The sequence below is a fragment of the Phoenix dactylifera genome, chromosome 7, assembly GCF_051530095.1.
Source record: "Phoenix dactylifera cultivar Ajwa chromosome 7, Ajwa_hap1_PhDact_Kaust_v1.1, whole genome shotgun sequence".
Classification (NCBI taxonomy): Eukaryota; Viridiplantae; Streptophyta; class Magnoliopsida; order Arecales; family Arecaceae; genus Phoenix; species Phoenix dactylifera.
This window is the reverse complement of record NC_143196.1, coordinates 6,147,864-6,162,388: the sequence shown is the minus strand read 5'-3', so window position 1 is coordinate 6,162,388 and position 14,525 is coordinate 6,147,864. Positions and strand designations below refer to the sequence as shown.

The 14,525-nt window shown below is 37.4% G+C and overlaps 1 protein-coding gene across 8 annotated transcripts in view; it reads left to right on the top strand.

Annotated features, from left to right (window-relative positions):
* Window positions 1-14,525, top strand: part of MEE13 (myosin heavy chain-like protein) — a 36,636-nt gene that overhangs the window by 20,729 nt on the left and 1,382 nt on the right. For 5 of the 8 annotated variants that reach the window (XM_008797430.6, XM_008797429.6, XM_089924230.1 and 2 more), the window contains 8 exons: window positions 2,826-2,894; window positions 2,985-3,041; window positions 3,127-3,390; window positions 6,663-6,743; window positions 6,931-7,041; window positions 8,407-8,477; window positions 12,651-12,875; window positions 13,655-13,748. In XM_008797430.6, coding sequence (XP_008795652.4) covers window positions 2,826-2,894; window positions 2,985-3,041; window positions 3,127-3,390; window positions 6,663-6,743; window positions 6,931-7,041; window positions 8,407-8,477; window positions 12,651-12,875; window positions 13,655-13,748 — 972 coding nt within the window. Of the gene's footprint in view, window positions 1-2,825; window positions 2,895-2,984; window positions 3,042-3,126; window positions 3,391-6,662; window positions 6,744-6,930; window positions 7,042-8,406; window positions 8,478-12,650; window positions 12,876-13,654; window positions 13,749-14,525 lie in introns of those variants that run through there. The other 3 variants (XM_088701102.2, XM_089924229.1, XM_089924231.1) reach the window with 2 other exon arrangements.

The window sequence follows — 14,525 nt, the reverse complement described above, 5'->3', positions numbered from 1 at the left end:
GATAATATCATCTTTGTGTCTATCGAGGGTGACAATATCATCTTTGGTATTGTTCGAGGATGATGATGTTGGCTGGCATTGGTCGGTGTTGAAGAGGAGAGAGCGTCAAAGAGGGGAGAGAGTGTTGAGACTTGAGAGTTTTTTTATGAGTGAACCGACATGAATGGCTGAATCATCCCAATTTTGTGTTGATTTGGTTCACTATAGGCCGAGCCGCCTTGATCGGGTTGGTTCAGCAAATGTTGCTTATGATTATCACCAGCTTCCAAGACAATAGCCACCATAGTCGAAACAGAGATAGGAAGTCCAATTCATATAGTAAAGCAACTATGGATTTGTGTCAGATGCTAGACCTAGTTTACAAAGTTAACCCAATAATCCAATACTTCATCATTGAAAGACGAGGATTGGAAAAATCCAAAAACAAACATCTAAATCCAATACTCACACAAACCCATTTTGATTCAAATTTCTTTGCCCTACCCATAGAAAATGCCTCTTTTTTTTTTATAAATCGTGCTTGAGTGCAAAATAAGTGAAGAAGAAGAGTTTATGTTATATGACATTATTATGATATGTCCAACCCTTCAGGTCTGATTTTACTGAGTGTTTTATGGATTATCTTTCTCTGAAATTGTAGGAATCAATTTTTTCCTTTAGGAATTTGCATTCAGTTGGCCCTCTAGAGTTCCATATCAATAAATTATTTGATTTTAAAAATAATTATTGTCTTCTATACCAAAAAGAACAATTATTTTCCCAACATGTTCTTATATTGAAAAAAAATACAAATATAATATGTCTGGATAATTTACGTCGACATCGCTTGCTTTAAGTTGTATTCTATGCTCTAATCATAAATATAAATTCAAAGCTCTATTATTATTATCATTACTATTATAAACTATAATGGTCAATTCAAATACAACATCATTTGAAATTGAATTAGAAGGCTTGACATTTAACAAGTCCAGTTTGAAATTCTTTACTCATCTAAGCCTTTAACCCAAATGATATCTATATTGAACCACATGCAAATATTGATGACCTTCTAGGTGTTTGTAGTAATATATTGCTGCGTTGGTATAGGAGGCTCTAGGTTGGAGTCAAAGGAAGGAAAGTTTTTGTTATAGTTGGAATCCGAAACAAAGTGGACTTTGTAATTTGCTTAAGAGTGCTGGTGGGAGATGGTACGGATGAGAAAAAACAAGAGATGGGCTCGAACTGTTACACATGAACTAGGGAAGGCTAGGCTTGGTATGGGTTGTTAAACATGTGAACTTTGTTTGGAAGAGTTGTTTTTGTCAGAAAGCAACATGGGTCCAAGGAAAATAAGTCGAGGTCTGGCTAAGATAAAGGGATCAATCTCTAGAGTTTTAACTAATAACATAATTCAAAATATTAGATGGACAACTTGGGAGAATAAATATATTTGAATTATTATAGAAATATTTTGGAAGAGGGATACGTTGAGAATAGAAAACTTCCAAGAGTTTTTCAGGAGAGTTGGGAAATATGGGAGACCTGTAACAAAGAGGTTTAATAGGGGCATTATGAGAATAGCTGAAAATTTGAAAGATTATAAGGGTCTTATGGGATGGGGGCATTCTAAGACTAGAGAAAGTTTTTGCAATGTTTATTCTGCGAGAAATGTTGAACCGGCCCGTTTCGGCCCGTTTAGCTCGTACCGAACCGGCTTGTACTGACCAGTTCAGCACGTACTGAACCTCTGACCCGTCTGGTTCGGCGTTAAAAATTGGTACGGACCCATACTGGCCAGGCCAAATTTTTTTGGGCTTTTGGATGCATGAACCGGTCAAATCAGTGGTACCGGTTCGAACTAGTCCAAACTGGTACCGAACCAGTCCGGTGGCTGACCGGTATGCCTACCTGTACCGATTCGGTGATCCTTAATTCCCACACTTCATAATTTTTAGACACATGAGCATTTAATGCATAAAATAGCAAAAAGAGGAAAGAAAAAAAATTTGGAGCCAAAAAGCAATGGTGTACTGACAGCCCAAGCCATGCTTGTTAGTAAGGTCCTGTGCCTCAGTTTTTGAAACATTGATTTTAGTAGTATTGCCTAACATGCCATCAGCTGAAACAATAAATAAATGAGTAAATAAATAAATAAATAAATAAATAAAGATCCATGCCAAGTCGGTATGGGTCCATATGGGTTGGCATGGATTGATAACTTATAATAAACCTGCTGTCAGACGCATGGCCAGTACCAGCACTAACTCAGCATGGTACATCATTGCAGACGTGAAGCAGCACTTAAAAAAACTTAACTTTGGTTTGACATGTTTCTCATGCTTAGTTGAATTTTGCATGTATATTTGAATGAAAGATGCATGGATATTGTTTCAGTATATGTAGAAACTGGATAAGTGACTTAACAAAACTACACACCATTAAATTTAGCAAATCGACTATTAAATTAGGACGATCCTATATTAATTTAACATAAGGCACCAATTATTATCTCATGTCTTTCTGTCCCAATTAGCTGACCTGAGTCAAGCTACGCAATTGGTGGCGATCCTGTTATATTCTTTTAAAATAGCCATTTACCTGTGTAATGTTTACTGGACCGGGAACAGCAAATATTAACGCCTTCCATATATTTACTTTCCTGTGTCTAATCATTCTTATCACCTTTTCTTTGCCCAATTCTATATACTTCTTTTGATAACTTTTCCTTTAATCTGAAGAATGCAATTTCTGTTGTTGCAAATTGCATGCTCTGATTTTCTTTTTCTTAATCTTCTTGTCTATAGATTTTCTTCTTACAATTAATAGAATATATATACATACAGGCCTCTTTAGAAGAAGAAAAGGAGATACTGAGAAACTCTATAGACAAGCTTCAAAACAACTTGCACATGGTATGCATGTCATTAAGGGAGCAAAGAAGAAAACATGATATATCTAAGTTGCTTTTTATTTGAATCTGATATTTAAATTTGAACTCATAGGGGCTTGATATTGAACGACATTTAAAAAAGAATGTGCAGTCTCTGGAGAAAAAACATGTATGGAATAGTTTCTGCAGAATGTCGCACACTCTTTCCCCCTTTTTTCTATTTTATCTATCTAATACCTTGACTTTAAATGCAGATTATATTAGATGACTTCATTAGGAATGGGTTATCGGTATTGCGCAATTTTCTTATTCAGCAGAGATCTGAAGTCATGAAATTATTGGAAGAAGAAGCTTTGAAGATGAATACAATGCTTGTTGAGGTTCAGAAAATGATAAATCAAATTCACATGAACCATCAGTCAAACTCCGCGGTTTCTCAGAGAGGGCAGCAATGTGATGACAGTGAATGCAGGAATGTGCATATTACCAGTGATGTTGATCCTACCATTGAGCTTGAGGTTTTTTTCTTTATATCTGGATCCTTTTTAGCCATATATATAAACCCTAGAGTTTAATGTTATTGAGATTCTTTTTCATCAAACTGTTCTTCGTGTCCTCTTTTTTGCCATTTGATTGAATATTCTGTAACAATCTCAACTATATTTACATTGGGAGATTCGATACTTGAATTTGCAAGTACATAATAAAAGGGACATAAGCTTTGTTGCTTGTGAGTGAATCATATTTGTTTCAGATTATGTTGCTTCCCATGAGAGGGGAAAACATAATGTAAGGTGATAAAAAGAGAGAGACTCTGCCCACACTCTGACCACACAACAAACAATAGTAATTAAATTATCTGCACTAGAAATCTAGAAGTAAGAAGTAAATTGGACCTGATGAACCTTAAAGATGACAAAATGTAGATGGGGAAAATACAGCATATTTAACAGACAATTTAATGGAAAGAAAATGGAAATTAAGACTTGAACCAAATGAAATAAGGGGTAAGATGACAACTTATTTTGAGAATTGACAGAGGAGTTCTTGGAGATTCTATAGGTACATTGATGAAATTTTGTAGTTGAGTAGCAGGGCAGAACAGGTTATTGAAGAAAAGAGGGCCTGCTTTAAAGAATGTAAAAGAACAAATGACATCATGGACTGTTATGATATATTTAAGCGAAGCTGATCCAGACAAGCTTAATCTAGTTATGCAGCTTATGATAATTTATATAATAGTTTGAGCGTAAAAATAAGGGAAAACATTGTAGATTCTATTAGATTAGAATGAACTGGAAATATGTAAATATGTATTTTTAAGGACATATGTATTTCGTTAAAAATAAGGAAATATGTAAACTCACTTAGCATTGAGAGTTAGGATATTATGATTTTGATGAAAGATGGGGAGGAAAAATAGATAGAAATGGTATTTAAAAAAATGCTGAGTGGGGATTCTTCCTTGGGTGTTTGTTTAGAAGAATTTGTTTTGAGAAGGATGCAAAAGGTTAAGGCATCAAAGCTAGTTGAAATACTGGTCCAGGTTTGGAAATTCATCAAAGTGATCAGGTTAATTTAGTTAATCGAGGCGATCATAATATATATAAAAATGTCAAATGATTGTGGGAAATTATTGTAGTACCCTTCTACAACAATATAAGTGAAAATGTCATGTTTTATCAATATAATGGTGTTAAACTGGCAAGCTGCAGAAAAATGTTATGTCAAACAGTAATGGGCCAGATTTTTGGAAAAATGAAAGCAATTTCAGAGAACTAATCATGACTACTATATACCTTCCAACTTAATGATAAATCTGTATTAGGTTGCGGCGCTGCATAAGTTAAAAAAGAAGGGAACAAAGAGAGCCTCAGGAGATAAAAAAAACATGGCATTTATGGAAATATTAAGAATGTTCAGTAAAAGTTCGTGATGGGGAAAAGCAACTAATGGCCAGGTTTTTGGAAAAATGAAGGCAGTTTCAGAGAACCAATCATGACTGCTGTATACCTTCCAACTTAAAGATAAACCTGTATTAGGTTGCAGTGTTGCATAAATTAGAAAAGTAGGGAACAAAAAGGGCCTAAGGAGATAACAAAAACATGACATTTATGGAAATATTAAGAATATTCAGTAAAACTTGGTGATGGGGAAGAAAAGCATACTATAGGGTGTGTGGGAGATGCAATGACAGAGTACTATCTGGTGGGGAATTTAATGAGATACTATGGACATGTATAATAAATATCGAAACTGGCAATGTGTACCAGCGTATGCCGAACCGGCCCGTACCGGCCGGTACGGGCTGGTACAAACCGGTCCGGCCAGCTACCGGTACGACGGAGCCGTGGAAACCGGTACAGGCCGGTTCCTTGCCGGAGACGAAGAAGACGAGGAGAAAAAGGAGCGCGGGGAAGAGAGGGAGGGAGCCCACCTTCGGCCGCCATCGGAGAGCCGCGGAGGGGCGTCGGAGGCCGGTGGGGGGCGGCGGTGCCGGCGGGGGACGGGGGAGCCCGCGGGGGCGCTGCGGAGGCCGCGTCACTTAAAATCCCCAAATTAAAAAACGCGGCCGCGTCTCCTGTTTCTTTCGAAACAGTGGACGCGGCCGCGGCCGCGGCCTCCGCAGCGCCCCCGCGGGCTCCCCCGTCCCCCGCCGGCCTCCGCCGCCCCCCACCGGCCTCCGACGCCCCTCCGCGGCTCTCCGATGGCGGCCGAAGGTGGGCTCCCTCCCTCTCTTCCCCGCGCTCTCTCTGGTTCTCTTCTTCTTCCCCGGTTCCGGCGGAGAAGAGCTTCCCGGTTCGTACCGCCCGGAGCACGGTACGAACCGGCCCGTACCGGTCCGGTAGGCAACCGGTACGCCTACCGGACCCGGTACGGTGGACCTTGATGTGTACCATCAACCCAAAGCAAAAGAATTTGGCCTTCTGTACCATGCTGTTTTCTTGGTATGGTACCATGCTATTTGAAAGGTAATTGTTGGAGTAGCTCAATGATCTTACCTGTAGCCATAGATATTTGCAGAAAAGATTAATACTCAATGCGCATGTCATAACATAGGTGCATGTATGCAAACCCCATTGATGTAATCCACAGACAACCTTGTGAAAGATAACATCTGAATACCTTATTCAATACTCAATGAGCTTGTGAAAACATGGGTGCATGTATGCAAACCCCATTGATGTAATCTATAGGCAACCTTGTGAAAGATAACATCTGAATACATTATTTGATCAACACAAAAAACATATATATGATGTAACTTGTATTCACAATAAGAATTGCCATACCACCTTTCTGGCAGAGGTCCAAGAGAACCAGCAGCATTCTTTTTTAACCTTGAACTTAGATTTAAAAGGATTGGAGATGGATGCCGATTTTCTAATGGGATAACAGTAGGGTGGTTGAAGTTGAAATTGGCTTCCAGAATGCAAGGAAGCTTTGGCAAAGAGGAATTTGAGATTTACGATGACACTGGTGAAAATTGTGAGCAAGGATTTGAATGGTTTCAGTGAGTATAAAATATAATCCATGATAGGATCAAATTGACATGAAAAAATAGTTTAATAAATTGAACCTCAAATATGAAATAAGGCTTTGTGTCATTATAATGCTTTCTTAACTGAAAAAGCTTGAGCATACGATAGCTCTACAAATTAATTCCTTATGGTGAGTTTATGTAGTGCTTTTTAGTAGACTGTCTTTGGAACTTCTATATTTGAATTTCTGCACTTTTATCATTTCCAGTTTTCTTCTACCTCTGTTTCTTAATTTATATGTGATGCAGAGTGGGCATCCAACAACAAGCAGTGTTAAAAACAGAATGACGGATACGTCAGATGTGCTTGCTCAAGCATTGCAAGAAAAGGTCTTGTTTACCTTTACCTTTAATGTGATATTTTGTTTTCTTTTTGTATTGTTTTACATTGTGTTATTTTCCTGTAGTCTGCTGATCTTTTTTTATCGGTCTAATTTCTACTTTGATGTTAAAAGCTTTATGAGCCAAGTATTTCTGATTTTTTTCATTTATCTAGCTGATTCTTGCTTTGCTGCAGATTGCTGCACTATTGCTTTTGTCCCAGCAAGAAGAGAGGCATCTACTAGAAAGGGATGTGAATAAAGCTCTTCAGAAAAAGCTGGAGGAACTCCAAATCAACTTATCTCAAGTATTGTCTTTCTGGATAATTTGTAGTATGATATTCTCTTTCATTTGGCCTGTATAATGATGATTATAGTCACTGAATATTTTGTTCTGGGCATTATAATCTTGAAAATTATATTTGTCGAAAGGCATCCTAGTGCACAAGGCTCTTGCCACTGCGGGGTCTAGGTTGGGAATCAGATGAACACAATCTTACCATGCTTGCAGAGAGGCTGTTTATGTATTTTGTACCCATGACACCCAGGTCACAATAGAGCATTCTTACCATGGTCCAAAGCCTACCCTCTTGAAAATTATACTTGTGTGACCCCAAAACAAGATACGCCATCTCGATATCAGACCCTGTATCGATGCCACACTATCATTGGGTCGGTACGGTATGGTACGGAGTTGGTTCGGCATACCGAGTGTCAGTACGCCTCCCCATACTATGTACCAGTACTAAACCAGTACGGTATGGTACGTTCTGTACCGTCCGGTTTGGTATGGTATGATAAACCTTGCCCCAAAAAGATACTTCTCTTGAAGTTGTTATTCTCTTCTAGAGTTGGAAAGGCATATCATGTGCTTTCTTCCTCTTCTCCTTGGTTGATATAATTGATGACATATGTAATGTGCTTTAATCATTGTGGCTATCTTGAAATATGATATCATAGTTATAAAAAAATAATAATCATAATCTTGGTTCTTTTCTCTATCATTTTTCTTTGATGTTTTCTTTTTCTAATTTTTGAGTTTAGAGATTCTAGTACAGAGTATGGATAAGAGGGATGGAACTCAATTCTCTATACTTAACATTTTACTTTTTAGGTTCACAGCTAACTCATGTCATGTAACAAGCCATGATTTGTTAGCCTGAAAAAAGTGTGAACTACTACTTAAATATATCATAATAAAGTGATACATGCCATATACACAAAAACAATAATTACTATATATTCTAACAGAAAACCTTCACTGATGAAATTCAAGGGACATAATCGAGGACAAAAGCTATAGACATAGATATTATATTTATTGAAAAGACTCAACTATTTATCATTCGTAGTTGTGCTCAAGTGACAGATGCTGGTTGTCTAGCATGCAACCATTTCAGAGCTCTGCATTCTTTGGCTGTTACTAGCACTTAATATATATGACTTAAATAATATTTGGTCTCTCTTGCTTACAACAATATTCTTTCACTATATAATGTTCATTTTCTTTCATAGCTGTTATTTAACTTTGAGATGCATTAAGTAATTGTAATCAACTATTGACCTCTTGCCTTGAATAGTTGTATTGACAGTATTCCTGATTATCCTGCCTGAATAATTTACTTTTTGTATGTATGTAATGTTACATTTAATACTCATATTTTATTTTATAGGTTACGAATGAAAAGGTGAAAGCTCTTATGGAATTAGCACTACTAAAGAGAGAATATCAGCTATTGCAGGAGTATGGTTCTTATTAGGCCATTTAATATAATGATTTGGACACTGTTTTCTATTGCATCTTCTTTATTTTACATGAACATATTGCTGACACGTCGATTCTTTTCTGTTCTTTTTCCCCTTAAATACTTGCATGCAACAAATGATATAAGCATTACATGGCCAATTTATCTGGTAGCACTATTAGTGTTGATTTGCATTAGGACTTACGTGGAATACAAAAAATAAATTGACCAACATATCCATGACTATCAGACCATGAATCTCCAATCATGAAATTAGATTCATGTCAATTGGCATGAATTTGTGTTGCAGTTTGTGTATAAAACCAATTTGTTTTAGCAAGGATTTGTTGCTGGCATAGGGCATGTCTGCTTGTGGCTAGCACGGTATGTGGTATGTTGTGCCAAAGCACATGCCATTCCATGTCAAAAGAAAAAGGACATAAGTCCCTTTGTTTAGTTAATTATTATTTTTTCTTAAAAGATGTGGTAGGTGCTGTTCTGATGTTTGTTTTGGCCCCAATGCAAATAAGCATTTAAAACCATGTATTATAGTCAAACTTTGAGATGCAGAATGGAATAGTTATTTTGTTTTGCATTTTGTTCATCTATTTTTTGTTAAAAATATCTTTGGCTTCAAAGAGGGGGTTTATTAAGCTTTGATTGCTATCTTGTCTATGGTGGATATTCTAAATGTTCATGTCTAATATGGATCGGGTTTTAGTCATATATGTTAACCCACAAAATTAATTTGCTTAAGCTATGGTGAGTACGATTTTTTGATTTATCTCATTGTTATTTTTGCCCACTGTAAAGTATTGTGCACATCTAAAAGCTTGATTGATTAATAATAATCATCTGTGTATGCATGCCATCAAGGTTTGTCGTACTAGTCGGTACCATATTATACTAGGCATACCGTTCTGTACCGGTACCAAACTTGTATGCAGTCTCGTACTGTACGGATACTCGGTAAGCCTTGCCGTCTTGTACCGTACCGCATACCAACACTGTAATAGGATGGTATCGCAGGGTCCAGTACCAATTAAGTGATGGTAAATGTAGGATAAAAAATGCTTTATAAAAAGTAATGTCATCTTATCTTTATGTATAAAGACATAAAATAAGGAGAAAGAATAGTGAAGGTCAAATAGACAAGCAGATGCAATAGTTTGTTAACGGGTGGACTTTCAAATTTTCCTCTTTTTATCTCATTTTAAATCATAGTCCCAAACCACTGGACAGGTTGAGACGATACCATTGGGTTAGCATCTTGGTAACAAGGAGACATCAAATTTTCCTATTTTTCTTTTTTTCTTGTTTGTTGCTTTTAATGATTCTTTAGAGGGTTTTTAGGACTTATTTGTTAAACTATAGTATTTTGAGATGATAGTTGGTTTAATGGTGTTGATACTAGTATCAGTACCGACTCTTACTCTCCTTTTCTTGTGCACCTCTCTTCGCTTTTTTCGTCTCTCCACATGTGAAAACAAACATTTAAGACAAATCGGACTCTTTTTCTTTAAATGGGTCCCAGGCTTGTACCAGTTAGTACTCGCTAACCTGGTCATTAATCCAATTAGTCTCAGCCAGGACCCAGTATTATAGATTGACTCCCGATTTACATAGAACCCCTTTAATCAAGTCCTAGGCTTGTCTTGGTTGGTATGGGCTAATCTAGTTACTAAACTAGACAGTCTTGGTTGGGAAACCCTAACACCCAGTTTACATGGACCTAGGGTTCCATAGCCACCCGAAGATTGTCTATCACTAATTTGGTCAAGGATGGTTGGGACGAATAGGGTCCGGAACCGATGGTTTGTTATCTATTTTTTGGCTAAATTTTCCTTGCCTTTGACCAAATCAGAATCCTTTTTTCTTTCTCCTTTCTTAATCCTTTTGACACATGTTTGATTGCTTGTTTCAATTTTTGTTGATCTTTTGTCTATTTTTCACCAAGAATGCAGGGGAATGGGGATTAAGATAATTCAGTCATTGGGAACATCAAAAACCATTCTACTCATTATAATCAAGGTTTTAAATACTGCTATTGAATCATATACCATTTTTCCATCAAAGCAGTGCTGTATCCGTAGGGTGCTAGTACTAACAATACACACCAAAATAGGAAAACATCAAAAAGAATAGAAAACCATCGGTGCCAACTGCCAACTAATATGATCGATACGTTACCATCTGTGCACACTGGTTTGGATTGGTATGAAATGGTATGGCTTGTACATATTAGTACATACTTTTTTGGCATCGTTGCAACCGTACTAATGCCAATTTTGCATCGGAATGGTATGTTACCAATAGTACTGTCCTATTTGGTAGGTTTTGGATCCATGATTATGGTTATATGGATTGGACTTTTTTTTTATTTTTTATCATGGTTCGTTGCAGACGTACTCCTGCGGGGGCTCGAGCATTTTACATGATCCTGCGATAGAATAGTTTGCTCAGTTGTCTGCCTCTCTGAGTCAGCCTGCACCTATTGCGGATTTTGCTCCGCCGGTTCGTAGTTCCTCAAAACTAAGGTCTATCTTTTTGATCAGAGGTTGAATCAATCATCAGAAAAAGAATTAGGCCAAAATTAGGATGCATTTTGGAAAATGAAACATCCATGAAAGAGAAGCAAAAGAAACGCTCTCGTAGAACCGAGAATTTTTATTTTTACCAATCAGAGGCACTTAAGTGCTTTCAACTTTGTTAAATTAAGGTTGAGAATTTCTTCTTTTGTCTTCGGATTCCAGTTTTGTGCTCAAATTCAGGGGATGACAAACTGTTGGTTGAGTATCCCATCGGGCGTTTGGGGTTCAAGGATGAGGGGGCTTCTAGGATATCGGAAAAAAATTTGAGGAAAAGAGTTGGTTTTAGATTTATAAACAAAACTAAAATTATCTGATTTTTTTATTGAAACTAAAAATTTTGCGGAAAGATAAAAGACTAATGTACCTAGGATTTTAAATATCAATGGGACAGTGGGGTGTCCCAACCATCTTAAGTGTTGGGATGGGACGAGTCGAGTAATGGACCGAGATGAGATGAGTTGAGAAACAAACTAGGATGGGACAAAACATCCACCATCCTAAGCAAGGTCTGTCATGTTGGTAGTGGAGCCCGTACCGGTCCATTGGTGACACGGTTTGCTACGCCCTTGTATTGTTCTGTGCCGAGCCCGTACCAACACAATAGAGAGGGCGAGGGAGCGGAAGAGGGAGAATGAGAGAGAGGACGAGAGAGGGGGGGAGAGGGAGGGTCGCCAGAGGGGCCCTAAAGGGGCGGAGCCGGCTCCGCCCTTTGGACCCCTGTTTCAAACGAAACAGGGGTCTGTTAGGGCTCCTTTTTTATTTTGAAAATTTTAAGTGTAGTTTGCAACAGATTTGCCGACTTCACTTAAAATTTCTTTTGCCGAGTTCACTTAAAATTTTTAAAAAAGGGGCTCCGATGGACCCCTGTTTTGTTCGAAACAAGGGTCCTGAAGGCGGAGCCCCTGCTCCGGCCCTCTGGAGCCCCTCCGACGGCCCTCTCTCCCTCACCCTCTCCCTTTCTCCCCCTCTCTCTATCTTCCTCTCTTTTCTTCTCCCTCCCCCCACCTGCTGGTTACCGTTTTGAATGTCGGAACCGTCACGGTCCGCCGCCGGCACAATCCTAGTCCGCCGCCGGCATGCCTCGGTACGCCCCGAACCGGGCAATTCGAGGTGGTTCCACATTCCTTGATCCTAGGTTTTAGTACATGGGGTGTCTACTCCATGGAAAAATTGGGATGGTCCCATCTCATGATATTAAAAACCTTGAATATACCCATACTACTTGGATGTATTCTAAATCAGCACAATTGACAAAAGTTGTAACAAAAAAGGTTTTGAATGAATTAGGTTGGATTAGTTGCAAGGGTGAGTTGTTAAGAGTGTGAATCCAATGTCCCTTGAGCAATGTGAAACTTTTTGAATATCTGATAATCACCCATGCATCTTGTAATCCCATTTTCTGGTTTTATTTGTGCCTTACATTTTGGAGAAATAGTTCTGATGTGTATTACCAACTCTTTGGATGAATATGTTGTTTTATCGCACAATGATTAATAGCGGGCATCTTTAATCTATTCATTTCTTTTTGTGGACAACTTTCCTAAGGTATCTATATCTACTTATTATCATATGCTGGTACAGGAATTGCAGCCATAGTTTGAAACATGACAATTATTTGGCAGATGATTCTGACAAAAACATAGCCCTTCATGAGCGAGAAGGAAGATTGAAGAATATTTTAAAGAAAACATACTTGAAGCGTTGGATGGGGAATGATCATAGTCAACATGATACTGATATTTATGGAAGCTCTGGCAAAAGCAATTCGACTAATAAGAAAGACTTCAAATGCGTGGATTTTGCGAGGTTCATAGTGATGCTTGTTGTTTTATATTAGGAATGACATGATTTATAGATTATTTTGAGTGTTTAGTATCATGCTTTAGTTTCCAATCCATCATTCAATTATATTTTGTCTACATAAGATACCTGTAAAGGACTCTTTTTTTATTTCCTGAAGGGTTTAAATTATATGCATGCAGGATTGTTCTATTCCTCGTATAAATGAAATTTTCATGCAAATACAAGGGTTTTGGATGCCCGATTATTTTTTTGTGAAAATGCTCCACTCCTCAAGCTGACTAATTTCCTTTTAACATATTTGGGCTGGCTCCCCTATCTTGTTAATTTGAATCATCTTGGACTATTCACATTAAGAAAGAAAGATAAATATGATAAAATTGCAGATCTTCTGAAATCTGTAATATAATAGAAAGGAAATAAGAAATAAAACTAAGCCCCAATTGACCAGATATTCAACTACATCTCTAAAAGCAATATCTGTAACTTGCACAAAATAGGTCATTATTTGACTGTTTGCTGTATATAAGGTGGCAGCCAAAATCTTCATGAGATTGGGCTTAGTTTTTAAGTTTACATTGCCCTTGTTTAACATTTTAATTCAATAGGATTTCCTCCAATGAATTTTTCTCATCCCTTCTTTGCCTCTTCGTCGTGTATCTGTTTGTAGGTTATACTTATGTAGTCAAATTAAAGTATAGAATGGAGCAAATACATAGCCAATTTCAGTTTAATATCACATTTAATTTTCTGATAGTTAATTGTTTATCATTAATCAATTTCAGGTTGAAAATTGAAAATGCAGCCCTTCAGGAAAGCATGGCAAATATGGAACGTGTTACTTCTTCAGTTCGCAGGCTTCATGTTTTACTTTTAAGGGTTAGTCCTCTTTCCTTTAATACATAAAGAATAAAAATACTATTATAATACAAATTTTAATAGAATATGCTAATCAAGGTTTTAAGTGCTGGACCATGCTGATTTTATGCTAAGGCAGTACCAACACTAGCACTACGTTGTAATGACACCCATTTATATTCTTCTTGTAAACGTTTTTTATTTCTCAATCTTCTTTGATTATTCTTTTGTTATTGCATTAGACATGTTAGAAGGGAAGGTGATGATTTTACAGGCAGGTCTTAGTTGATGTCAAATCTATTACACTTTAACTGGAAACCCTTTCCTGTTAAAGAGAGAAGATTGGGGGAAGGAATGAGAAAATTGCAATAAACCAATGATAGCTCTTAACAAATAAGGATACATAAATCCAATCCAAATTGTTGGCAGACGGGTTGATGGTCATGATCATTATATTGGTATGAGAAGAAGTTCATTCATAATAGCAGTGGTAATTTCTAAGTAGGTTGCCTTTGAAGTTTTTCAACTCAGGATCATACTTTATTTAAGTTCAATCTTCTTCCCCAGAAACGTCTGTTACCAGTAGGATTTCCGGAAAGAAAGACTCAAGGGTGAAAAAAGGAATTTGCTTACCACTCATATTATAGAATTTTGTTAATATAAAACTGTGAGATTAGAATGGAAAGCTGAGTACATGTGGACACTACCTAATTCTTTTTTAAGGGTGCTTGTAGTCCATGCGTGGCTAAACAGAGTATTTGGCAGGACCACAACACCCCCACCCCAACCCATCCCTCA